A 26,668-nucleotide genomic window follows, 5' to 3' on the forward strand; every position below is an offset into this window, starting at 1 on the left:
GAAAACCACCTCAAACTTCTCGGTCATTTTTAACAAGCATACAGAGTCTAGTCAATTGTAGTTTCTTAAAAGATGAGAAACGAAAACAAGAAATAGGAACATTATCGAACAAGTCCAAAGTGAACTTTTTTACGACTAATTGGCTAAATTACAATACATATATAACTTTACAATTTGTTTCAAAAATACATGTATTGTTTCAAAAGGTGCAAAATTACTCAAGAACTTTCTAACCATTTCAAAACTATCCCAACAATTGAAATTGATTAGAAAAAAAATTGAACATAGTTTGAAAGTGGCATGAAGTAGAATTTGGGGTTGATCACCACCACACTCAGTTCAACCATCTTAGGCCTCAATTTTTGCAAATGAATTCGTTCCATTATTGCAACAGTCACAGAGTCTCCTTTTCTTCTCCAGAATTTATTCAAGTGCTCGAAAAAGAATATATGACGGTTATGGTCACTTCCCTGTCAAAGAGCATCGACAAGACCATGAACAACAAAGATCAGCTTATGTTAGTGTAATTCTGATCGTAATGCTCGAAAGTAAAAGCAAGAGAGTTCACACTAGAAGTTTAAAACACATAATAACAAATCTCAAATTCTTTCTCAGCCACATCTATATCATGGTGGTGCAACATATCGACAACAAATCCAACAACGCGAGATGAGTCAATAAGTATCGTCACAGCTTCTCTGACACAAGGCTTTTTAGCATTCTTTGATGTGGAGCATGTTCCAGAGATAGCTTCTTAAGTCGTTGATAGACTAAAAAACTTAAGCTAATGGTTGAGGATAAATTTAATGTAATATCTACCACTCCCTTCACCTGTAAATTTGAAATATGAAGAATTATCCAACAAGTAAAAATCAATATTAACGAGGAGGGAAATTAAGGCTTGAACACAAGACCTTCCTAGACCATCTACTTTGATAACATCTAAAATCACTAATCAACCCAAAAGCTTAAGCTAGTGGGTGAGGGTAAACTTAATGTAACCTCTTTTTTTTACTATTACAGGGAGGGGGCAGTTGAGGGAGGTTGATAAAGCGAACAAATTTACCGGAACAAAACGCAGAGAGTCATTCAAGATGTTGTGCCATGTTGGTGATGAAGGGTAGCTTGTAGATGATCTTTGTTATAGAGATATTTTGACCTGAAATCAATCATTACAGCGTGAAATCAGTCCAGTGGATGAGTTTCCACTTTCCATCTCTCCGTCTAATGAACAGAACACGGCAAAAAGCCAAGAGGGCTTGGTCCTCAAATTTTCTTGAAATGGACTTCTAACATATGAATCATAATCAACTTGAGTTCCAATGCAACTATGGATGCGTCATTGCTAGAGTTTTCCTGACGCCAGCAAGGGAAAGCAGATCCATGCCTGTTTCCTCGTTGCCACCAGGGTCCTAGTAGGCGGTACTGCCATCTGCAGGGGATCATGGTTAAACGCATCATTCATTCATCCAAACCATACAACTCTAAATAGCTTTTCAATATGGTATAGCTTTAAACAGCACGATATCTAAGATTAGGAAAACACTTAACAGGAAAGTAGAAGCTGATAGGCATGATTAACTTTGAGCTATGGTTCGCTTTCACAGACTAATACCAGCCTGGAGCTGCTTCAAAATGATTATCCTCTAACAACAAAGCCAATCAAATATAGCAGCATATAATTTCAAATTAAACTTTGGGCTGCACATCATAAAACTAACAATAGAAATACAACGATGGAATTTCAAAGTCAAGTGATTGGCCTGCTCAAACCTTATCCAGCCTACAAGTGTTTGTGAGGCTAAATCATCAAGAGCTAGACTGCTTCTTCTGCTCCTGAACTGGAAAATGTATCATTCATCAGGCTCCAGAAAACCACCAAGATAGGAAGTGGATAGTGGCCTATAACCAGCATGTTTCATCTCCATCAGTAATTCCTCCAACATGCTGTATATCTGATCAGATTGTGGATGCTTCCTATCCTTTGATGCAAAATGGTTCATATAACCAGCAATCTCAATCCAACTGCTTCCAGTTTCCTTTTTCAAACCTCTTTCCCTCATCTGTTTTCTAACGATATCAACATTTTCCCAGTTTCTTTCCTCCGCATATATATTTGAAAGCAAAACATGGTAACCGGTCTTCCCATTTATTTTCTCCATTTCAAGCAACTTCTTGGCAACAAGCTTCCCTAATTCAAATTGTTTATGAATCCTACAAGCAGCAAGAAGAGACCCCCAAATTTCCATCACATTACCTTTTTCCCCTAAACCTATGACAAACTCATAGGCTTTGTCTACTCTCCCAGCCCTCCCCAGCATATCCGCAACACAACAGAAATGTTCAGTGGATGGTTGGATGTTATATACAGTTCTCATTGACTCGAAAATTTGAAGACCTTCATCGACCAAACCAGCATAACTACAGGCAGACAAGACAGCTACCAAGGTAACTGCATCAGGCTGAATGCCAGATTTTTGCATTCTGTGAAACATAAAGAGAGCACTCTCACCCATCCCATGTTGACCATAACCCAGTATCATGGTGGAATAAGTGACTATACTTTTCTCATTGGCCTTGCTAAAAACATTTTCAGCATGGGCGATTGACCCTGACTTGGAATACATGTCAATAAGAGCAGTTGCAACAAAAACATTTTGGTCCAAGTCATTACGGATAGAGAACCCATGGAGTTGCTTGCCCCAGTCTATGTATCCTGATGGATTACAAGCAGGAAGAATTGAAGCGAGGGTCACAACATTAGGCATTACCTTTTGGTCAAGCATCTGTCGCAAGATGAGAAAGGCCTGATCAACAAGTCCATTTTGTGTATAGCCGGACATCATGGAATTCCAAGTGGCTTGATCTCTTTCATGACTAAAGCTTTTCTCAAAGACATTTTGAGCAGCCTCAATCAAACCAGATTTAGCATACATGTCTATAAGATAGCTGTCCATTCCCTCAAATTGAATTCCATTCCTAAGTAGATAGCCGTGAGTTTGCTTTCCAATATCAGGGTTTCTAAGATCCGAAGCTGCTGAAAGCAGAGCGGTAACAGTCACAGAATCAACCATTAAGTCTTGCTTCTTCATCTCATAAAACAGCATTAATGCTTCATCATTCAGTCCATTTTGTACAAAAGCAGAGATCATTGTATTCCATGAAACAACATCCTTTTCAGGCATATTATCGAAAATTTTAAATGATGTATCAATTGAATTGCACCTAGAATACATAGCAATGAGAGCATTCATTACACAAACTTGTGTCACGGCTACATTCTTGATGACAAATGCATGCAACTGTTCTGCTAATTCAAACTTCTGCAAGTGAGAAGCTGCAGATATAGCTGAAAGAAGAGTCACTTCATCGATAGCAGCATCTTCAGATTCCACAGCTTGAAAAAAAAGTTGAATTCCTTCAAGAGAAAAATTATTCTGAACAAAAGCACTGATCATTGTATTCCAAACCTCCGTGTTTCTCTCCAAACAATTGTCAAAAACCTTCTTAGCAAATTCAAGACAGCCAAGCTCTGCATACATGAAAATTGCAGAGCTCACAACATACAAGTCGTTAACATATTCGCTACCTAACTTCACAAGCATTCCATGAACAACATTGGCATTCTTAAAGTCCCCCAAACTTGAAAAGGCAGGAAACACATTAACGAAACTGACTGGACTTGGCTTTATTCCAATTTTCATCATCATGCTAAACTGTTTCACAGCTTCAGCATACCTCTCCGTTCTCACATACCAAGCAATAAGGGTATTCCAAGCAACGACAGTTCTCTTACGCATTGTATCAAACACCTTACGTACCAAATCACACCGGGAATAACCAGAAACCATTTTACCATCTGGGGTAGTGCTCGAACACATAGAATACATATTCAAAAGGGAATTATACACAATTCTACTAGGATTCATTAGACATCGAAGAAAATGAGCATGTACGGCCTTTCCAACCACGAGATTGCGGGTATCGGCACAGGCCTTGAGAACAGAAGAGTAAGTATAGGAATCGCACTTAACTTGTGGAGAAGAAGATTTCATATTGCTGTAGAAGAGAAGGGCTTCATCGGGGAAGTTGTTACAGACTAATCCGATGATAATTGTGTTCCAAAGAACAGTAGAGGGGCGAGGAAGAGCGTCGAAGAGTTGGCGGGCAAGATGAAGCTGACCTTCTTGGCAAAGTCTACTGAGGCGGTAACGAATGGTTGGGATTTTGGGGTTGGTTGAATGGGTATGAAGGGGAAGATGAGAAGGTGATTGAGAGAGAGGAAGAGGGGTTGCAGAGGAAGCCATTGATGAGCTTTATGAGCTTCTTCTACAATGGCGTTTCACCTTCCACTCACAGTGGACAGTGGATGGATAGAGTGCCCAACTCACCAATATTTTGTTTATCTAACCGTTTTTATTTTATGTTCTTTTCCTCTCTTTTTTTCTTTCTTTCTTTTAAATATTTCTTTTACTTTTAATCAAAATATTTAGGTTAAAAATCACTTCTAAACTTATGTAACAATTTACATCCATTTTTATTCTAAACCAACTTTTAATTTTGCAACAATTTAATCTTACACTTTACCATATAAGAATTAAATCATTACAAACCAAAGTTCATGAACTAAATTGATACTTATATGCATCGAACATTAAAATGATCTTTCAAATATTTATAAATATAATAAAATAATTAAAAATATCTTTTAAATATTTATAAATATAATAAAATGTGACTATTTACTAATAATAAACATTTTATTAACTTAATTCTTTTAATTGAATTATAAATTTATGATACAAGTATTGAACATTTTTTAAGAGTGTCAAATAATTTTGTGATCACTAATTAGATTGTCTTCTCTTCTTTTAACTGTTCCAGTGGTAGTTTGTTTGGGATTTTTTTTTCTTTTAAAGAAAGACGATAATAATAATTATTTGTATTTTACGATGAAAAATCATTAAAAGATAAAACCTACACCACTTAAATTTGTGAGTCATTTTTTATATTTTGTTTGATGGTGTGTGGTGTTATATTTGCAAAAGGTACACATATATTCACAAAAAGTACACAGATCTATTCCGTGGGAAAGAGAACTCTTCTTCTAAGTTCCTAATTTTGTATATTATTACGTAAAAGAATATTGGATTACATATTGGCATCACAACAAAGAATGGAATCAAATAACACAATCAATCACAAAACCTTTTTCTTTTTTTACTTTTTCTTTTTCCCCCTTGGCAGTAGTAAGAGAGAGCAACATCCAAAGCATCAAACAGCTGAAAGACTTGCCCATTTTCCAAGTTCATAAGGGTCTGCATAGTAATATAGCTTAACTCTATTGGACAATGACAACCCTGCTGCAAATGCCCTAAATCCAGAATCATCTTGCTCCGCTGGGTCGTCAGAAAACGCTGCAACGTCTCCAAGAAGTTTGAATATAACTCTCCTCGTTTGTACGAGCCTAGGAAGATCAAAGTAAAATCCTACTCCAGCCTTTGCTTCCGGTAGTCGGTACTCAGCAACTGTTACTATACTGTTGGACTCCTGTAAAAATAATGCCAATTGTTTTTAATGAAATGAAACCTCCATGATTCAATCACTTGCTGAATTGACTTTTGAGTCACCCTTATTGGAGTACTAAGTAACTTCCCAGGAAAACTATGCAAGCATTTTGAATCTCTCAAATGAGAAAATCGGCAACAGAATGAAATATTTTCTTGTGATGAGATAAAGGCACAAACCATGCTAGAATAAGATCCTTCGATGCAATATTGTTGTCCATGAAAAACAGTTAATTGATTGTATTCTAATTACCTGGACAATGGAAACTTGTAGATACAGTACAGCAGGATAGATATGTCTATCTTCTAAAAATGTAACTGATGCATCCCAGATTTGTGCATCTGAAGAAGGTGAGTGGGTAACACGAGGTTTTATTGCGCCAAAAGCTTCCAGACGGAACCCAGCAATCATTGGGGAAGCTGGAGATAAATACTGTTCCAAGACAAGATCGTTGTCCATAACCCTTTCAGCTTCAATTGGAACCTAAACAAAACAAAAGGACAGTTAAATAAAATTAGTACTGCCCGATTTTTGACAGAGGCCACAAAGGCTTAAGACATTATAGACCACAAAGGATTTTCTACCTTGAATCTCCTTACTTGAGGAGCTCTCTCCAACCAGGTCCTGTTAGACATTTGGTCCGAGCCGGAAGATGATTCAAGGCCCGTCTCTTTTCTCACTGGGATTCCAACTATTATAATCCTTTTAGCATGAAGACAAGGAATAGCTTCACTTGATCCTCCAAATGAAGCACGTCGATTAACTTGTGGATTAACTGGTGCAAAAGGATTTTCATCAAGAGACAAGAGGTTAAAATCTCTCTCATAGTTAACAGAACTGGAACCAGGGCGTTGAAGGCGTAGGGTCATCCAAATGATTCGGCATCTAACAGGATTTTTAAAGGTAAACCGGACATGCCTCGGCACTGTATCCTCGCTGTATTTTTTTTCTGGCTCAGAAAAATCAAATGAAGAAGGAATCAAGGATTGGACATCCCACTTCCCAACGTACGACCTTTCTTCCTTGTGAATAAAATTACTCCCCCAGATTTGTACCTGCAATGTGAGAAGAGGACAAGTCTCAAATCTGACAAGAATTCAATCTCCACCAAGATTCCGAAGGTCAGTAATAATATATTCTAAATTCATGGTTCAAATTTTAATCCCATAAAAGTAAAAACATGAATTCAATCCCCACCAAGATTCCGAAGGTCAGTAATAATATATCCTAAATTCATGGTTCAAATTTTAATCCCATAAAAGTAAAAACATGAAATTTTGTAGAAGCAAAACAAACTACTTGTACCTCGGATTTTGCATTTCTTAAAACATATTATGAAATGACGAGGATAAGTATACTACCTCAAGGTGGTAACAGAAAATTGATATATAGACAACATAAAAACGCAAAATCACATAAAAGCACAGACTAGACTGATTCTAACATATAGACGTCTAAAAAAAACACACACAAAAACAAAAAACTAACACAATTCGAAGGTTATATATGTCATGAGTCAGTTAAAATGATTCCATGTCCTTGAGAACCATCCATTTCCAAAGCATCCCACAGTGACATATTTAACTAGATTCTTGCGAGATGCACTTCTGGAACACAGTGACAAGTAAATAGCTAAATAATTTATAATAATAAAGCCATTGACCACCAACACACTAACAGAGAAGCATATTAAGCACACAAATATCAGTACTTACAATTGGAGTGTCTCCTGCAGAGTACCCGCAAGGGCTTACAAGCAAAATGACCCCACTAACATCAGAAATGGAATCAAGAACAATAACAAATTCAGCTGAGGTAGCATTTGGAGGAGCTTTCCAATATGAACTATATGAACCAGAATCTAAGGGGGCAAGCAATGACAAGACTGGTGCTGAATCTGCTGCTGTTTCAACCTACAATTACACAGAACCTTGCCACTTATTGTGAATTACAAAGACAACAAAATGGAAGACTTTTGCAAGCTAGATGATCAAACAATTTTCAAGAGATCAATCTTGCAGTTACATCTTCCAAAATAGAGTAATTAAAATTTGTATTAAAAAGACACAAAGGGTGTAGTTTTAGTTATAGCTATAGTTATTTAAAAAATAATGCTTGAAAAGTAATATATAAAACATAATCTCACAGTTATATTCGTAGACGAGAAAATCATATGCAACACAGTGGTAGAAAAAAGGTTGAGTGTGTAGTTAAGATTCAAAATATTTACCGAGTGTAAAATGCTGGCAAATGGAAATTCAGCAACAGATTCCTCTCCATTAAGCAATTTTCTTAGGACCTTGTGTACTCTTTGGCCAGGATAATGCAGATTCTTTCCAGAAACCCAATCCCCTACTGATGATCCAATTATCTGGTTCAGAGCTTCATATGCAGCGTCATCAGCACGGGAACTTCTTCGTTCACTAATTAATACCCTTACATAGTCCAAGATCAATGCATCAAGCAGAACGTTGGGACAGCATTTCTTACAGAGAATACCATCCGAACCATTTGATACATCAATTCGGCACCCATGACCTGATCCTCCCTGGCTTGAATAACCACTGTTTGGGACTTCCCTCGAGCTAGAGCTTGTCAGAAGTTGAGCCCCTCTCCCAGCACAGCATACTTTACAAACCTTTCTTCGGCATTGTGAACATACCAAGACAGGTTGGGAAGCCGCCACTGAGGACGCTTTAGAGGGAACTTGAACTGGTGTTTTAATTTCAGCACGCACCTCACAAGTTCCACCAAAACAGGTCTCCCCAATTTTTGTGATGTTCCAGAAATCCACAAGATCGTCAACTTTATCAAGTCCAATAGCAGCAGTAATTTTGTCTTCCAGATAAGTGTGCGCAACTAATGCAAGATTGTTTGCCAATCTGCATAACCTTCCAACATATATCTCGTCAAGTAATAGATTTGGATTTATGGTAGCAGGATCGGTTCCAGTGGATAATAATGCTCTATCCCTCTCAGCAGCTGAAAGATTAAGCCGGAGGCGCTCAATTTCAAGCTGCATCGCTTCTTGGAAGCTGAGCTTCTTTTCCTACATTATTGCATAAATATTATCTTTCAAGATATATTACATTAGGATCAGAATAAAAATACCGGATGGTTAAATTATCTTCATTCGTATATTCAAAAAGGTCGTATTAAATCCATCTTTTACACACATAACACTCAACCCAAATAATGGCAGGCCCAGGCGTTGAACTTCTGGTGAATGGTGTCCATAAGATAGCCTTGAAACTAAGTGGAATCACAGAACTTATACTAGAAACTTTAACCTTCAAAGCAAGCCAAGTTATTACCACTACCAATGTCATAGTAACAATTACCTAGTTCATCCTGATGTTAAAAAAACCACCACTTCAATAATCAACGTGCAGAGAGGCATTTAGTTCAACCTTTTGAAACATGAATTTTAAAATAAAATGTCAGATTATCTGATAGGATCTGCAGCTAAAGGAATGTTATTATTAGTGAAACGCTGACTGGTGACTGGTCCTAACACAAGACGAATAAGCAACTTTCAAGAAAGCCCTCCTGCCTGCTGATTCCTAGCTGAAAACCTCATCCGAATTTCCTTTCTCCTATCTATTGCCTCTTGTAACCAACCAAAAACTTTCTCCAAACAAATTGACTGTCTTAGCAAGCTCCCCTTTATTTTCCTTTTCAGCACTCATAAAACACGTATGCATTACCAGGGATCATTATCCTTTTGTATATTTTTTTTCGTATAGTTATTTTCTTTCATTTTTACCCAATTTGTTCAGATGAGCTAAGTATCTAATATGTTCTAATGATTTGGTTACTGTCATCTACTTTTAGGTTAGCCAGTTTTGAAGTTACGTTTTTGTCACTTAATTTGTAGGTTAGCCTGTAACCTGTAAGTGGAACAAGGTTGCCAACTCTGAAGCAATGCCAAAATTGGAATCTATATAGTGCACCTTTCTCATTTAGAATGACATCAGGATGACCAAACAAAACATAAAAATTGAAACATACCATGCGGGGTCCTGCAAGTGATACGAGACAGTTTATGTACAGTTGGGAACAACTATCGGTAACCTTTGGATCTTCTGCAGAAGAAACTTTGTGGTTGGCTTCAGCAACATTAGATCCAACATGCTGATCCAAAAAACCAAGTAAGTCGTCTCTCTGATGTACAACAGGCCCACTAACTGGTTGAGAAATTGTATCTGAAAATGTGACTTCTCCAGTCAAAAGGTCAACTAATTGGTCTGCAGAAGCACTCGTTTTAACTGACTTTGAAAGGTCTTCATTTATCGAAGGGACCAAAAATGGGTTGGTTCCTGATCCAGAAGAAAAATGGTTGATTTCCTTATGATTCTTTTCAGTAAGGTGGGACAATCTTGCTCCAGGTCCTTCGTCATAAAACACCCCCCTCCAAGGAAGAGAAACCCCAAGGATCTCTATCTATAATACAAGTCAACAAAGAAATTACAAAGTAGAACAAGGAGCAAATCTTAACGTAATAGTAATACATGATAAAGAAATAACAAAACAAAAAAAATGTGATGAGAGAGAGAGAAGTACTAAAGATTTAAATTAGCGACCTATAACAATAATAATGATAACGAAGTCAACTTCCTTAAATATGTCAATGTAACATTAGGTCAATGAAAAACTAAATTTCTTTGATTCTAAACAAAAATAAGATAGAAAGAAATGAGACAGGGAAAAATATATATACAAATAGAAACAAACAAACCAAATGATTTTCAAAAGAAAAATGCCAAATGAAATAATGAATTAAATTTTGATATATGCTTCTATCCATTCACAGAGAGAGCGGAAAAACAGAGGGGTTCTAATATCCATTGCCAGAATCTAGATAACATGTTAAATATTACAGGTCCCTTATCAACATGGCCTCTAAAAAATTATTGTGTAACTAAACCAATTATAACTTCTCACCTCACCAAGTGTCATTGAACTTCTCCCAGAATCAGCAGGATAAAATGTAACGGCAACAACACGAGTAAGAAAGTCCAATTCACCCTCTGGTTCTTCAAAATCATATAATAATGGAAGTGTTGATGCATCTTGGGAATGGAGGCGTGCACCAGCACCTGTGATAGCCATATCCTCGGGACTAACTGGCCCTGGTAAGGTTATTAGAAGATTCGTCCCATTTTCACATTGGGGAATGGAAGCACCCTGCCAGAAACCAACAAAGCTATTTATGAACAACAAAATCGAACATTCATATTAACCAAGTGCTTACATACTAACGGTCCAAGAATGCAGTAACACATGGATGGCACAATATGCAGCTTCACGTATTTTTTTTTTTTCTTTAGTGTGAAATTGGTTCTTATATTTCTGGATACAAGTAGAGACGGATGTAGATAACTTGTTACAAATTTAAATTAATTCATTTTTAAAATATATACATAAGCTAGAACTATAAGCAATATGCAGAGGATATATTGCAACATTGTATAACAGTGTAATATTGAGTGGCTGACCATGTGAAAGGTCCTTTCAGTGTTTCATTTAACTGCATCTACAAGTAATATCCAGACAAAGAGGAAAACACCAAAATGACCCAGTGTGCAATAGAACAGCTGTTGAGAATATGTAACTGCGTGAAATCAATAGTAGCTTTTTTTTTTTTACGAAGTAAATGTCACGTGAATAAGCAGCCTGGCAAAACAATTTCTTTATGCAACTGCGGTCTGCACTATCAAAAGAGCTGTACCTTCTACATCACATGACATTGAACAAAAGAAATTCTAGGAGAGAATATATACCTCAAGTATTAATTTTAGCCCATCTAAATTACGGCCAGTTCTTACATCGACGGTTGCAGGATAAGTTGAGTCATCTGCACCATGAGCTACAGTAAGAAGAAGCTGACAGACATGGCAAGGCTCAGTTAGGTAAATGAACAGTTCAACAACATCTGCACCCTGCGGAAAAACCTGTAGGACAAAGTACACAATTATCTCGAGAAAAGGCAGCAAGACCAATCAATTCATCAAGTTTCTCAAGCAACAAAATTTATAGTAAATTTGACTGTATATTATCATGTTTCCATTAGAACATATTATTCCTGTGAGAAGAGGATTGTCAGTACCCAGATCTCGCCTTTCTTCTTAAAACTCAGAAGACCCGTTCCACCATTAGAACTTGGAAGCATGTTGGTAACAGGTTTAAGTAAAAAACTGGATGCTCGTGAGAGTACCTACACCAATCCATAATGTCAATCAACACAAAAACAGAAAAGTGGAGCACAATTAACACGTGATAACCATATGAGCAATATAAGGGCAATAACCAAACAAAAAAATCTCAAATTGTAAATTAGGAATAGCTACAACAAAACTCCTCCTTATAGATATAATCCCAAGGAGCTACAAGGAGGCTTCCTGTGCAGCCTAAATAATGAAACTTCTTTTAGAAGATAATAACTTTGAGATAAACATGAGGTGAAAAAGGCCTCTCGATAAAAGGGTTATAAATCACATTACTTCCATTGGCCTCAAAATTAGCAGCTTTCTACAGTCATTAGATAAAACCAATACCACTCTTTGATGCTACAAAAGCTTGGATCTAAGACTTCTATGATATTTAATCCATGATAGAGCTCCAATGAAAACTTGAACTCATGTATCCCAGATGAATCCAAAGGGCTTCTACCGACTTTGACATCATGCAAGTAAAACTTAATATATACACTATATTGCCTTGTTATCAGCTGCCTTAAGGATAACTATCCATATATACTAAAATAACCATGTGGGAAGAGTTTTATTCAATGTACGCCAGTTACACTATAATATCAAGATGTCAAATTCTACAAAATATTGATTATTTGATGTCACCTTTTCACATAAAACATGGAGTCAATCATAACAAACGCCCAAGCAAATAAGATAATAACTTTATAAATAGAATTTTTTTTTTTTTTTTTTTTGGATGCACTAACTACCACATTAAGGTGAAAGGCACAATAAAATCATAAGACTTCCACACCCTACACCCCCAAAATAAGAAAAATAGGTAAATAAATAACAAATATGAGTCATAATTCTCCAATTACTGGGTATTGAAGACCAAATGGTCCAGAAAATTATCAGAAACATACATTAAGAGGCTGAATAGGTATTGATGGAAGATGTTTGAAAAGCCTCATTCCAAGAAACATCTCCAGCTGCTTTTGTCGAGAGCTGTCAACAACTGCATTTTTATATCTTCTCTGCAAAGTAATTTTCATATTTTGTGCTGCCGAAAATTGTTTAAACTTTCCTGCTTCTTCATTGAATATGTTAAGGATTTGACTATGCATAGCTTTGGAACCAGTATAAAGGGTGGCGTGAATATCCCCAGCAAGCAAAAACAAATCTGCTAACTGAGAAACTGGAAATAAAATTGTTGATCTCTTGAATTCTTCAAATGTCATATCAAACCTTTTCCAAGGTTTATCAGGACAAGGATGGGTCCATGTTGTGGTCCTAGTATTATGATCGATATAATATGTTTTCCCTGTCACAGCATCACTCCTTTTTTCCCAGCCTGGTGGCAGAGGAGCTGTATATCCACTGGCTGTATCCATCGTACGATAACCCATTGCCCAGTCATTATCTAAAGATATCCCTAGCCGCCTGCATTGCTCCATGAAAACTTGGAGAGCACCAAAATAACTAGCAGCATTGGTTCGATCCAAGGAATCAGCACAGTTAAATCGTATGACTCCACTTTGATGTGACCTTATGCAGAAATCACCTTCAAAGTCGTCATTATGTATGATTTCACCTCTATAATCCTTAGTCTGTAAGCGGGAAGGTAGATAGTCCCCCTCAGAAACACCTATTGATATGGTAGGTCCTTTTAGAAGCTTCCACAGCCCTTCAATTGTTTGCTGTTCGCCCTTTAACCTTGTGCTTGCATGCCAGTCGTAATTTATTAAATGAATTCTAGTACTTGGAAGTTGACCCGATGATTTAACAAAATTCACAGATTCCTCAAAGTGCTGGACTAAAATCGATTCTGATTTTCCTTCTCCATACCTAAGCAAATTTATGCATACTATAGGAACCAAAGCTTGTTTGTTTTGATTTCCTCCACCAACAACATTGATATTCCTAGCATCATATCTCTTATTCAACCTCTGATAATACTGAGCACTTCCTTTGTAAGGATCGCAATCAGAAACATATATTTCTGCTTCTGCAGCAGTGATCTTCAGCTCTGCACCCCACCAAATTGGGATCGTGCCTCTTCGCCAAATGTACGTGTTAAAAGGAGTGCTCTGACCAGGCTTTTTAGGTATCCATACCAGTTGCTCACATTCAACCTCGTTTCCTGTCAGATTTGGAGTATTTGTAACTTGACCTTTGAATATATTTCTTACCAGACAGAGGGAATGAATCAACATACAATAGGAACAGATAAGATGCAGAGAATTACAACAGTGGGAAGTTAATTCATTTCTAGTAATGAACAAATGCCACAATACCTGTGCTGAAGCAGGAATTCAATCCTCTGGCCAAATATCGAGTGCCAGGATGCAGCCTGCTTCGACGAGCAATAAGCGCGACAATACCTTCCATCTGACCTGAACTCCCAAAACTTCTACACTCTGCAAACCCCTACACAATATTACCGACTAAGACAACAGTCCAAAAAGTACTCCAATTTACGACAAACAAAAAAACTGTAAAGGATTATGGAGATTATGCTGATGAAATAAGCAAGAAGAAAAACCTGTAGAAGCGTAACGCAATGATGTGGCAACCCAATGTTTTTGAAGGCCATCGAGAACCAACTGTTCCAAACGAACTCTTCATCGGGCTTATCCGAAGGCATCCGGCTAGGAAACGGTCTCGTGATGTCCCTCGATTCACAAAAGTAGTGTTTCCCATCAATATCAAGCTCGACCAATTCTTGCACGTTCTTAAGCTCCCCCTTCCCCTGAACCTGCGGATTCTGCAGCGATATCTTGATGCACTGACTCTCCAGAACCGTGAAAATGCATCCTCCACCGGGGAAATTCGGCACACTGGCGGAAAGCTTGGTGGCGACAAAGAGTAAACCAGTACCACCCAAAGCAACGTATCCTAAAATGGCTCTGGCTTGGACGGATGACTTGCAAAGCCATCGCGATCCGTTAGTAATGGAATCAATTGCCTGTGACTCGGATTTGAAGAGGTCAAAGCCAGGGTTCCCATGGTAGCGAAGAGCACCGGTGGTGGGATCGATGTAGATCAGCTGGGTGTCGTTCCTGGAAGACAAACTAGCAACAACATAGACTTCGCCGGATTCGAGTGTTAGAACGACTATGGATGTGTCTCTGGAAGTTCGGCCACCGGGTGTGGGTGAAAAAGCCATCGGTGGCGATAAATCTTGCCGGACCGAAACGAAAATTTTTGATGAGATTCAACAGAATTGGGCGGATCGAGCACATATGAAATTAGATATATCAGTCAGAAAGAGAATTCAAAGAGATCAATTTTTCATTTCTTTATTTCTTTCAATCTTTTTTTTTTTTCTTTTTCTTCTCCTTTTTCTTCTCCCACTCTTATGACTTTCTTTCTTTCTTTCTTTCTTCTTTTTAATTACAGTTTAATGAAAATTTGTTTAATCAAACTATTTACAAGTGATCTAAATTTTATACGAACTCTACTCTATCAAAATCTATTCATTCTTGAAAATATATATATTGGTTAAATAGTAATTTTAGTGCAATGGACTCTTTCAAATTATAGTTTTGGTCCAACACGAATCCACTAAACACAAAATCTAAACTATAGAGCCAATATAAGCTCGATTCACTAACACCTATATTTATTCAATAATACAAGATCTCGAGTTCAAATTATCTCTACTCAAGTTGTACTAAAAAATATCTAAACCATAGAAATCATATCTTATCAATTAAATACTTTTTAAAACTTTAGTAAAAATATATGGAGAATTGTCAAAATAGCAAATTTGACAAAATATTTACTAACATATATCAAACTTTTCATATTCTATATATCAATAATAGACATTGATAGACTTCTATCATCAAGTGGCAGTGATAGAAGTCTATCAATGGTTATCATTAGTATAATCCAAAATTTTGCTTGTAAATATTTTAATTTATTTTGTTATTTTAAAAAATGCCCCAAAATATATCTTATAAATTAAAGAGATGTTTTCAAAAATAGCAAAAAAAAATTATAATAATAAAGTAACAAATTTAAAAGCATAACTCTTTGATAGTTATTTAATCTCTTATATATATATATAATTTCAAGAAATATACTTATTATAAATAAGTCTATAAGTTACCCACCTCAACCGCGTCAAAAAGATAAGTATTTATCTCAGACTTAGATGAGCTAAATACTTTCAATACTAAACAATCAAACTACTATTGTTGTTTGTATTTTCAAGCAATTACTCTAACACTATTTAATTAATTTCAATAATAAAATAATAAAATTACATAAAAATCCTATTATTTGTATTATCGAGTAGGAAGGTTCTAAAATCTAACTTAAATTGATATCATTTAACTACTAATAATCAAAGCAATTATACATGAAATGTATGTGTATATATATAATTTGAAAAGACGTGACTATTTCAATTTTAAAATTTGATTTCAAAAGTGGAAAATTTAAAAAAAAAAAAAATTGAAAGAATAAAGTAGAAATTGAAAAATTAATACAACATATAAAAATGGAGCTTTCGAACCTATTTTCAAAATGGTAAGTAAAGTTATAAAATGATTTTCTAGAGAAAGAATAAATATTCTCAAAATAAAAATGTTATTAATTATTAAAATTTGGAGAAATTAAACAAACATTGAACTTTGTAAGAGGAGAAAAGATTGTAGAGATGGTAAAATAGCAATAATTTTTTTTTTAAAATCATGCGTTGTTTCTGATACACCTATAGAATTGAATAATTGATGTATGGGGTGAGAGAAAGAGAAAAAGAATAGTATGTGTGTGTATTTTGATAAAAGAAAAAGAAAGTTATTTTTATCTTTTAGATGTACTATTTCTCATGAGAAAATTGTATAGATATTTCACACATAATTTGTGGTTATAATTGAAAATTTAGGATTAGGATGGAGTTAGGAGGCGTACGTAGTTGAGTTTTGATTGTTTTGGTTATTACATTATATCATATGATCATTTGGATTTGAGTACTTTTAAATTACAAGTGTGTGACGTTTCACCTGTTCATTGGCAGTACATGAGAAAACGAGACTTTGGTGGAGAGTGATTGAAGCATCTAACTTTAACGGAAACTTATTTAAATCCGAAAAGATAATACTACCAACCAATCGAGTTTGTTCATTAAGAAGAAGTAGAAGTAGAAGTAGAAGTAGAAGAAGGAACACCACGGATTCACTCTTCCCTAGATGGCGACGGCGGAGCTGGTTTTCGTCCCCACCTCGGGAGTCGGTCATCTCGTCTCCACCATCAAATTCATTACCCAATTCCTCAACCGTGACCCTCGATTCACCGCCACCATTCTCGTCTTCAAATACCCATTCACCCCGACGGCCACTGACGGAACCTCAGATCCGCCGCCGTCTAACCCCGCCATCGCTCCGACCACGTCGCGTATTCGTATCATCCATCTCCCCCCTCCCTCCGATCCTCCTTCTCCCAAAATTTTATCCAAGTCCTTCGAACATTACTACTCTCTCTATATCGCGAGCTACCGGACGCTGGTTAAAAACGCCATTGTTGACCTTGCCGTTCCGGTTGTTGGGTTGGTTGTTGATCTTTTCTGTACTCCCATGATCGATGTGGGTAATGAACTTGGCATCAATACGTATGTCTTCTTCACTTCCTGTGCTGGATTTCTCGGGTCGATGTTTCATCTTGAAACCCGCGATCGATGTGTCGGTGTGAAATTCGACGAATCGGAAGCTGATATGATAATTCCTGGTTACGCTCACCCAGTTCCGGTGAGGGTTTTGCCTCGTTATTCGTTTAACCGCTACGGATTCGAGTCCATGGCAATTCACGCTCGGAAATTCAAGGAAGCGAAAGGAATCATCGTCAATACCTTTGCTGAGCTTGAACCTCATGCTTTCAGTTCATTATCTGAAGACGGAATCCCTCCGATTTATCCTGTGGGGCCGGTGGTGGACCTGGAAAGCGAAAATAGGCCAACACCAAATGAAAATCAAAGCAGTGAAATTAGGGTTTGGCTCGATAATCAGCCACCGTCATCAGTGGTGTTCTTGTGCTTTGGTAGTCGGGGAAGTTTCAGCCAACCCCAAGTAGTGGAAATAGCAAACGGTCTCGAAAGTAGCGGAGTGAGGTTCCTCTGGTCCTTGCGCCGGCCACCGCCGCCGCACAAGAAATTTGAATCTCCATCGGATTATGCCGATCCCGACGATGTCTTGCCGGAGGGATTCCAGGAGAGGGTTAAAGGGAAAGGAAGAGTCTGTGGGTGGGTTCGGCAAGTTGATGTTTTAGCCCACAAAGCCATTGGAGGCTTCGTTTCACACTGCGGATGGAACTCTGTTTTGGAAAGCATTTGGCATGCGGTGCCGCTCGTGACTTGGCCGCAATATGCTGAGCAACAGTTGAACGCTTTCATGATGGTTAGAGAATTAGGATTAGCAGTGGAGTTGACGATGGATTACCACAGGGAAGGTGGATCCCTGGTGACTGCAGATCAGATTGAGAGAGCAGTTCATCGTTTGATGGACGGCGATGAAGCAGAGGAGGTGAGGAAGAGAATGGAAGAAATTAGCAAGAAAAGTAGAGAAGCTCTCGTTCCTGGTGGTTCCTCTTACATTTCATTTGGGAATTTGATTGATGATATGTTGGCTAGTTCTGTTTAGTATCTTATATCTTATCTGATATTATGTTTTGAGTCTGCTTTTTCATGAGAATCTATCGATCTATGGAACCAATCATGGAAAATAAGAATGAGCATTGATTCACAGAGAGAATAAAGTTAATTACATATATTCTGTTCTTGCATAATAGTGGAAATGAATTTGAAAAGAAAAAAAAAAAAAAAAAAAAAGACACTGTAGATGATATGATTCTATGAATGAGTGTTTTAGAAATAGAGTTTCATTTGAGAAGTGGGATCCTTCTTCTTCTTCTTCTTGAAATGCTTGGTGGCTGCTCTCAGTAACTTGCTCCACCCCTAAACATTCATGGAGTATTAGTTAAACTACAGCGAAGAACAGCAAGAATAATAACAATACACAGATCTTGCAGCTTTCCAAAGCTAAAAGAATGGAATCGATTAAGAATCAAAACTAACCTTTTTGTTATTAGGATAGCAAGCACCACCTTGTATAGGCGTAGGGGAGAAATCAGACACCAATTTCTTGTTCTTCATCTTCCTGTAGCTTTTCGAAATCCCAAAACAAACACTGAAGCCATTATATAGGAACTTCTTCCTAAGGTTGGAGGTAGCTTTCTTGAAGCTATTCTTCCCAGCCATGGCGGTCACCGGGGCGTTTTCGAAATCAGAAGGAAGCTTGATAGGGGTAATTACATCCAAATCCATGGAATTGTAAGGCCGAGGGACCAAAGGAGACCAGATGGTACTCTGAGAGTAATCGAAATCAAAGGCAGAGTTATCTGGGAATTTGCAGAGAAGCTCTTTGGACATCAATGGCTCCAAATACTCCACCACTTTGATCAATCTCTCCTCTTCATCATCTTCCCAAGATTGCAAATTCATTTGGGAACTTCTTCTGCTGCTTCTTCTGCTTCTGAGTTGTGTTTGATGAGGTGAGAAAAGGATGAATGTTTCTTTGTTTTGGTTGTGAATTGAAGAAGGGGATTTCTTCTTTAATTTAATGGTGTGGAGAGAAAGAGAGAAAGGGAAAGGGAAGAAGAGAGTGAAAAGTTACCGTTGGAATAGCAGAGTGGTTGTGGGCTTTGTGGTGGTTCCCTAAAAGTGGGTTTGAATTGGGTTGGGTTGGTATTGGCCCCGAATCCCTACTATCACATTTTCCTTTTATTAAAAACAATTTTACCTAACACCAAAAACAATTCACCTCCCTTTGATTCCCATTGTCGGTTTTAAAGCAATCTCGATATAATATAATAACAGATTGATTGGATTGATTTCATTTGGATTGGCTTTTCCGTTTGGTTTACAGTTTCGGACTGTTTTTTGTAAAACTAAAAAAAGAATTAAGTAAGAAGTTAGTTATTTTACTTAAATATGCCAACCAAATTAAACGAAAATATACTTATGTAAATTAAACGAAAATATACTTATGTTTTAATTAAACGGAAATATACTTATGTTTTAATTAAACGAAAATATACTTATGTTTTAATTAAACGAAAATATACTTATGTTTTAATTAAAGGAAATTGAACATTGGAATATGATTTGAATGGTGGATTTTTGTTTATTCTATATTACAAAACCGCTTATGTTTCCTTCTTTGTTAAGCATATGTATCTCTGTTGCATTTAGTTTGTTTGATTCGCAATAATTCGGAACTTTGAAAAAGCTCAATCATAGATCCCAGATACACCCACAGACATTCACACACTAATCTCTCTTTGAGTAGAAACCAAGCAACATTTAAAGTTGCCCAATTCTCCATTTTCTTCATCTTCCTCCTCTCTCAAGCAAGAATCTATCCCCCATTTTTTTTTGTTACAGACCAACCAAAGGTTTACGCTTTCTATGTCTTCTCCATTCCATTACACTCACACTCACTCTCACTCTCGCTCTCACTCTCATTCTCATTCTCATTCTACTCTTTCAATTTCATTCATCACCCAAAACGAATCATCCTTTATTCCCTTTTCTCCCACCTTTGCCCACCTAGTGTTTGTATAAATGCCCCTTGGAGATGGACATGTTTGGAGTGCTCATTGAGCTATGGAGAGATTTTGTGTTCTCCTACTTTACTTCTCTTTCGCATTTTCACCCACTGTTCTGGCTATTCCTAGTGGTAAGGAATTCAATTATGTTTTTGTATTCTTTTAACTGGGGTGTCTGTTTTTATTATTATTGTTGTTGTTGTTGTAAGTTTTTCACGAGAGCTCTCTTTTGCAGACGATGGATTTTACTCCAGAAAGTTCAAATTTGAGATTCATGGACATGGACTTAGTAGAACTTCCACCTATGAGTCGTCCTTGAAGAAGCTGAAACTACAAATTCAAAAGAGGTTCATTTCAAAACCCCAACTTAAATTCTTAGTCGATCAACCAAATGCTGTCACTGTTAACTCTCCATTCTCATTGCCTCCTTTTGATTCACTTGGACCAACTCCATTGCCCATCAACTCTCCTCCTTTCTGTGAAGACTCACCACCCCAAACTCCTCGATCATCTTCGTCGCCGTCGCCTCCACCACCACCACCTGGGATGATCTATTCCCACACGCCGCCTCCTCCGCTGTCTGGGATGATCTATTCCCACGCTCCACCTCCACCACCACCAGGGTTTCAGCCTAGTGTTCCAAGCAGAAGCCAAAGCCCTCCACCAGGCTCACCCAGCATCTTCCCCATAACGCCAATTGGCCCCTTGGCCCCAAATCCTCCAGCTAACATATCCAGCCCCACCCCACCAATTGGGCTTCCAAGCCCACCTCACCATTATGGGCCACCGAGCCCACCAAAACATGGTTATGGGCCACCGAGCCCACCAGTGTTTCTGCCACCAATGGTGTATCCACCGCCGGCTGGTCCACCTCCGGCAGGAGGGCATGGGGGGAAGCCAGGGTCGAGTGGTGCAGCATGGTGTGTGGCTAAGCCAACAGTGCCTGATCCAATAATTCAAGTGGCTATGGATTATGCTTGTGGGTCAGGAGCTGACTGCAAGTCCATTCAACCTAATGGACATTGTTATGAACCTAATACTGTATTGGCACACGCCTCATATGCTTTTAATAGCTACTGGCAGAACAACAAGGTGAGTGGTGGAACCTGTGATTTTGGAGGGACTGCCATGATTGTAACTGTGGATCCAAGTAAGTTCACTACTTTCCCCCTACTTGATCTTTTCAAATTGCACACTACCACAACTAAACTAAAAACTAGAAACCAACAAGTTGAGCATACCATTGATGAAGTTTTGTTACCATTGATGAAGTTTTGTTTGGTATCCATATGATTTTAAAATTAAATACAATTTTATTCCAATTTCTTATCCCGATTGTATATTTCTTTTGGTCATTTTTAGACAAATTTCAAAAACAAAAACAACTTTCATATTGTTTTTTAAAAAATAGAAAACAAAATCAGTTACCAAACTTTTAATAAACAAAAATTAAAAAAAACAAAATACAATCAATTGAAATAGCTATGAAACAAGGTTTTAGTTTTTCAGATCTAGTTAAGATATGAGGAATGTTTAGTTGGTAATCTCGACTATGTTTTGTGTTTTTGGCAAACAATCTCAATTTTGTTTTTAAAACTATGATGGATGATGTGATTCAAACTATTCAAATTGAAAAAATAACTTCTTTTTTTTATATATTTTCAATACACATATTTTAAATTATAATATCAAGTAGGAAAATTTTTAAAAATAACAAATTTTACAAAATATCGACAACCTATAACAAATTATATCACTGATATACCATAGTGATAGAAGACTATCATTGATAGAATCCAAAACTTTATTTTGTTATTTTTAAAAAATGTCTCTATCATATATAATAATTTTTTAAATTAGAATCAGATTCCTCTATCTATTACCAAACACATATTTGAAAACATGAAATACATATGTGTTTTTATTATGAAAGTTTTTAAAAATAGTAGATTTTACAAAATATTTACAATTTATAGCAAATTCTATCACTGATAATGATTGATATGTTGATATGCTATAGTGATAGAAAACTAAATTTTGCTATAGTTGGTAAATATTTTAATTTATTTTTGTTGTTTTTATACTACCTATCAAACATATCCTAAATATCTCTTTTATGAAAATAAGAAAAAAACAAAAAAGTTCCGTGCCTAAATCTTGAATTTTAATCTCTTTTATGAAAATAAGAAAAAAACAAAAAAGATCCGTGCCTAAATCTTGAATTTTAAACTCTTCCAAATTGTATTTATAAATGCATCAAATTTGTAAAGGCTTTAAATCAACACTTGATGTCCAAACACTAACAAGAGTTTAGGTCAATTGGCATTTATACCTATCTAAGCATAAATGTCATGAGTTCAAATCATCCACCCCAATTTGTACTAATTCAAATATCTAACTAGGTTTTTAAAAACAAAACAAAAAAATTGTTAAGTACAATGATAAGCCAAAGCAAGCATAGTTAAGAGGGAACAAGGATAAGGAAAGTTTGAATTCTCTAACTCGAATGAAAATTAACTTAATTTTAAAATACTAAAGACGAGAAAATGAGGTTGTTACCAAAATGGACTTAACGTTACACAATTAAGCACATGAGAGTGATTTTGATCTTGACTCAAAAGACTTCCAAAACTATTCGCAAACATGTCCTTGATGTCGGCCTAGAACAAGATTACTTATAGGTCATTTTCATTAAATCGTATAGACCTTTTGATTATGATGAAAATGTGTAACATTAATTGGATGAGAGTGACTTTGATTGTGGCAGGTTTTGAAGGGTGTAAGTTCGTCCTCGGTTGAGAAAACATTATAAATGGAGACACAACAACAATTTGGTTCATCATTTTTGACAATATTGAATAAAAACAACATTTTCTCTCTCAATTTCAAACTTTAATTTTGATTTTTGTATTTCTCCATCAATGTATCATCAACTACTTTTTTTAAAAAAATTAATTTCATTTCCCTTCTTAATCTCCTTTTCTAACTTTCTCAACTCCTTTTCCATTAGTCTTACTTCAACACATATCTCCACCTCAATCTTCCGCTATTCATGCGAAAGAAAGTTGTATAATGCTATCTCTTCCTTCTTTCCTCAAATTATATATGATTATTATCTATCTCAATTCTTATTTTCTTACTATAATTTTCACTCATTAAATTACTACTTACATGTAAAAGTTCAACAACTAAGAGTGCTTTTTTAACTCGTTCGTAGAAATAATGCTTAGGTTAAAAAGAAATTAATGTTTTGGTCGCTCACGAAACATTGAATTTAGATTCTCAAAGTTATTTAATTTTATCGAAATTGTTTGAATAACAATAATACTTTTCAAGCAATGAAATATAATACGAGAACATCTCTCCAAAATTCACAATCAAAGTACTAATAAATAAATAAAGATAAATTGAAAACAAAGGTCGAATAGATACTAAAGTCGAACAATTGAAAACATAGAAATAGTTTAAGATTATAAACTTCGAAATCGAAAATAGTGTTTTAACTTCATAACTATAAACTTAAATTTTAAAAACTAAAAATCAAAGGGTCTTTTTTTCAAAAATAGAAAAAATTAGCAAACTATATTTACACTCTATACAAAACTATTAAAAAACAAAATTTATTACACTTTATTTTAAAAAAAAAAAGGTAAATATTTTATTATTTACAATTTTCTAAATCAAATTAGGTATCAAATATGAACTTTTTTTTTTGGCAAATTACAAAAATGACCTTTAAAGTATGGTTATAGATGTGATTCTACCTTTAAGCTTTCAAAGTTAAATGTTAAGTCATCACTTATCTAAATTTTAAAATTGAACTCTCAAACTTACTTGTATAAAATGTAGTAATTATATAAGTTTGATGACTCCGTTTTCGTTATTTATAGATCTAATTTTTATCATTCTTATAAGTTCGAGGGTCAAAACTAGTGTTATAAAAAGTTCGAAGTATGTTAGGTAACCGTAGTTTAAGGATGGCTTTTAGGAGTACCCTTGTTTTTATGGACCATTCCACTAGATTACAAGAAAACCCAGCTAGCTATTCAAGTACTTGTCTTCATTTCTAGACCCCTCCCTACTTCAAATTGCATTTGTTATCTTCTTAATAATAATAATTATTATAATTTTTATTTTTCTACTACTAATATAAAATATTTAATTAGAAGAATTTTAGCTCTTAATTTGGCCAACTAAGTCAAAATATTACATTCTTTATCCAACTTATTCCACACTTTAAGCCAAAATGTTTCATTGCTTAAAAACAAAAATCAATAGTTTTAATTTAAGTCATTAAAAAAAGGAGAGTAGCATTTTACTTTATATTAAATGAGACCTTAATAAACTTAGCATATACCATTAAATATTAATATTGATATTTAATTCTTACAAAGTAATCTTACATCATTCTCATTTATATTTCATATCTTGAAAACTAAAATGAAAAAGAGTCTAAAATTTTGCTGAAAATCATCATCAAAGAACTAGAAGGAAACAAACAAAATCAAATCTAAATTTACAATGACCCATTAATTGTAAAGCTTTTACATTGGTTTGTAATTTAACATAGTAAGAGATGAGATGATCATATGTTAATAACAAAATTATCAACTTAAATACCATTACAATATCTTATTCTTTTTATTCATATTATAAAACAATATTTTAAATAATAATAGATATCGTTTTATATTTAAAATGATATTATCGTGACAATCAATTAGTGAGAGTAATATCGTTCCTACTATAAGAAAATTTAATGGAATCAGTTTGTAATGTAATGTGAATCAAACTTTTGTACAACTATTTTATTAATTTCTCATTTTTTCAAAGACATTTTTAAAAATATCAAAATATTTATCGACATATCAATCACTATTATGAGTGATAGAAATATTTGTTATATAGGTTGTAAATATTTTATAAAATCTATTTTTTTTTAATTTTCCAAATAAAAACATATGGGCATAGGAATAAAGATTTTTTTTGCCTTTGACCAATTCAAAAGAAAATTTGATTTGTGGTGGGAATTATTTTGGATGAATGGATGGATGAAACTTCCTATTTAACTAAACCATATATATAAGAAGACAAAATTAATTAATTAAATCAATCAAATAAAATAAAAAATTAAAAAAAAATTGACACAAATGAATAAAGCCAATAATCTCTTTCTTCTTCCCCATTGAAATTTCATGAGAAAGACAATAAACAAGTGGAGTATTTGGTATTTTAATTGAGTGAATTAATTAATTTTGGGCATAAATCTTTGAGTTGTAATTGAGATCTTGAATGTCAGTGTATTTTTTTATTTTATAAATATAATTCCCATATAATATAATTTAGTTTCTTTCTTCTTTGGAATATAATTTAATTCCACTTTAATAATTATTGTTAATTCCTCTTCTGTGGGCTCCATTATTTAATGTGATATTTGCAAGCAATAACAATCCCAATCGCCAATTCAACAATTTGGATTTTTCTTCTTCTTTTCTTCATCTATCATCTTCTAATATTTGATAAATAAACCCTACGGAATTATTATATATATTACCAAAAACAAGTTGCCTTTATTAATAGGGAATTGGATATTATTGTTGGCTTTCGGAAAATATTCTTTCAAAATAATGTGTAGTGAAATCCATATGAATATTTTGATATTGCCATTATTCAATCAAGATCATGAAAAAATATATATATATATAATTCTAAACTTTGTTTAGGAGGTTTTAATTAATAAACATGAAATTATTTATAAATTTAAGTTAGATCTGTGTTGATCATGATATTTGTTGAGATAAACAAGAGTATGGTTTTTCTACCTTACTTATTACATTATTTATCTTATAAACAATATTTGAATCTCATTTTCCAAAAGTCTAATCATTTCATCCACATTTGAATGTATATATATATTCATTATTTAGTACAACAAATGGAATACAAGAATTTGAATGCATGTCTTCATAACTATTACCAAGTTGTGTAATATGAAGACAAAAGATAATTTGTATAAACAAAGTTCTTATAAATAGCAAAAACAGATCCAAACTATTTTACAATATATATTAAAAAGAAAAGAAAACTTTAAATGAGATATTAGAAATTAAAAAGAGAGAAATGGTAATAGATGGATGAGGATAAAGATGAAGAGAAAGAAAATGATGGGGTGAGAATGGCCGACATCACGGATTCATTTTGTATACCAAATGCATGGCTGGATCATATGCCTCTTTCTTTTCTTCCTTTCATTATTCTTTATTATTAACAAACTAAATTTATTATAAAATATATTA

General features: G+C 35.0%; 5 protein-coding genes across 8 annotated transcripts; 2 read left to right on the plus strand and 3 right to left on the minus strand.

The window, feature by feature from the left end:
- Window positions 1–101: 101 nt before the first annotated feature.
- Window positions 102–4,409, minus strand: LOC101217524 (pentatricopeptide repeat-containing protein At3g22150, chloroplastic). 3 transcript variants are annotated; one of them, XM_011655703.2, is made up of 4 exons: window positions 1,774–4,409; window positions 1,552–1,646; window positions 1,067–1,432; window positions 102–831 (listed from the first exon to the last, which is right to left on the minus strand). In XM_011655703.2, the coding sequence occupies exon 1, from the start codon at window positions 4,305–4,307 to the stop codon at window positions 1,854–1,856; it is 2,454 nt and encodes an 817-aa protein (XP_011654005.2). In that variant the 5' UTR covers window positions 4,308–4,409; the 3' UTR covers window positions 102–831; window positions 1,067–1,432; window positions 1,552–1,646; window positions 1,774–1,853. The 3 variants fall into 3 exon arrangements, with proteins under 3 accessions (XP_011654005.2, XP_011654006.2, XP_031740200.1); XM_011655704.2 differs by lacking the exon at window positions 1,552–1,646; XM_031884340.1 differs by having other exon boundaries at window positions 1,552–4,409.
- A 650-nt stretch (window positions 4,410–5,059) lies between these two features.
- LOC101217760 (probable phosphoinositide phosphatase SAC9) lies at window positions 5,060–15,139 on the minus strand. 2 transcript variants are annotated; one of them, XM_004146020.3, is made up of 12 exons: window positions 14,308–15,139; window positions 14,060–14,192; window positions 12,689–13,905; window positions 11,678–11,785; window positions 11,352–11,522; window positions 10,513–10,755; window positions 9,580–10,011; window positions 7,799–8,617; window positions 7,284–7,481; window positions 6,153–6,623; window positions 5,821–6,051; window positions 5,060–5,550 (listed from the first exon to the last, which is right to left on the minus strand). In XM_004146020.3, the coding sequence occupies exons 1-12, from the start codon at window positions 14,929–14,931 to the stop codon at window positions 5,275–5,277; spliced, it is 4,923 nt and encodes a 1,640-aa protein (XP_004146068.2). In that variant the 5' UTR covers window positions 14,932–15,139; the 3' UTR covers window positions 5,060–5,274. The 2 variants fall into 2 exon arrangements, with proteins under 2 accessions (XP_004146068.2, XP_011654008.1); XM_011655706.2 differs by having other exon boundaries at window positions 14,060–14,182; window positions 14,308–14,448.
- A 1,557-nt stretch (window positions 15,140–16,696) lies between these two features.
- Window positions 16,697–18,544, plus strand: LOC105435283 (anthocyanidin 3-O-glucosyltransferase 2). The gene has a single exon (XM_011655707.2). It carries the CDS (start codon window positions 16,964–16,966, stop codon window positions 18,404–18,406), a length of 1,443 nt encoding a protein of 480 aa, XP_011654009.1. The 5' UTR covers window positions 16,697–16,963; the 3' UTR covers window positions 18,407–18,544.
- On the minus strand, window positions 18,484–19,511 carry LOC101221004. The gene is made up of 2 exons (XM_004145951.3): window positions 18,841–19,511; window positions 18,484–18,720 (listed from the first exon to the last, which is right to left on the minus strand). Exons 1-2 carry the CDS (start codon window positions 19,264–19,266, stop codon window positions 18,631–18,633), a joined length of 516 nt encoding a protein of 171 aa, XP_004145999.1. The 5' UTR covers window positions 19,267–19,511; the 3' UTR covers window positions 18,484–18,630.
- A 541-nt stretch (window positions 19,512–20,052) lies between these two features.
- Window positions 20,053–23,503, plus strand: LOC101218001 (leucine-rich repeat extensin-like protein 5). The gene is made up of 3 exons (XM_004146021.3): window positions 20,053–20,503; window positions 20,608–21,522; window positions 23,140–23,503. Exons 1-3 carry the CDS (start codon window positions 20,431–20,433, stop codon window positions 23,169–23,171), a joined length of 1,020 nt encoding a protein of 339 aa, XP_004146069.1. The 5' UTR covers window positions 20,053–20,430; the 3' UTR covers window positions 23,172–23,503.
- The last annotated feature ends 3,165 nt before the right edge of the window (window positions 23,504–26,668 follow it).

The sequence above is a fragment of the Cucumis sativus genome, chromosome 4 (assembly GCF_000004075.3).
Source record: "Cucumis sativus cultivar 9930 chromosome 4, Cucumber_9930_V3, whole genome shotgun sequence".
Lineage (NCBI taxonomy): Eukaryota > Viridiplantae > Streptophyta > Magnoliopsida > Cucurbitales > Cucurbitaceae > Cucumis > Cucumis sativus.

Excerpts from the sequence above, each read along its gene's own strand:
- LOC101217524 (XM_011655704.2), bottom strand. The coding sequence starts at position 4,307 with ATGGCTTCCTCTGCAACCCCTCTTCCTCTCTCTCAATCACCTTCTCAT.
- LOC101217760 (XM_004146020.3), bottom strand. The coding sequence starts at position 14,931 with ATGGCTTTTTCACCCACACCCGGTGGCCGAACTTCCAGAGACACATCC. Across the intron at positions 14,193-14,307 it reads ATTGCGTTACGCTTCTACAG|GGGTTTGCAGAGTGTAGAAG; the intron begins GTTTTTCTTCTT and ends AATATTGTGTAG. Across the intron at positions 13,906-14,059 it reads GAATTCCTGCTTCAGCACAG|GAAACGAGGTTGAATGTGAG; the intron begins GTATTGTGGCAT and ends CAAATCTGACAG.
- LOC105435283 (XM_011655707.2), top strand. The coding sequence starts at position 16,964 with ATGGCGACGGCGGAGCTGGTTTTCGTCCCCACCTCGGGAGTCGGTCAT.
- LOC101221004 (XM_004145951.3), bottom strand. The coding sequence starts at position 19,266 with ATGAATTTGCAATCTTGGGAAGATGATGAAGAGGAGAGATTGATCAAA. Across the intron at positions 18,721-18,840 it reads GCTATCCTAATAACAAAAAG|GGGTGGAGCAAGTTACTGAG; the intron begins GTTAGTTTTGAT and ends ATGAATGTTTAG.
- LOC101218001 (XM_004146021.3), top strand. The coding sequence starts at position 20,431 with ATGGAGAGATTTTGTGTTCTCCTACTTTACTTCTCTTTCGCATTTTCA. Across the intron at positions 20,504-20,607 it reads TGTTCTGGCTATTCCTAGTG|ACGATGGATTTTACTCCAGA; the intron begins GTAAGGAATTCA and ends TCTCTTTTGCAG. Across the intron at positions 21,523-23,139 it reads GATTGTAACTGTGGATCCAA|GTTTTGAAGGGTGTAAGTTC; the intron begins GTAAGTTCACTA and ends TGATTGTGGCAG.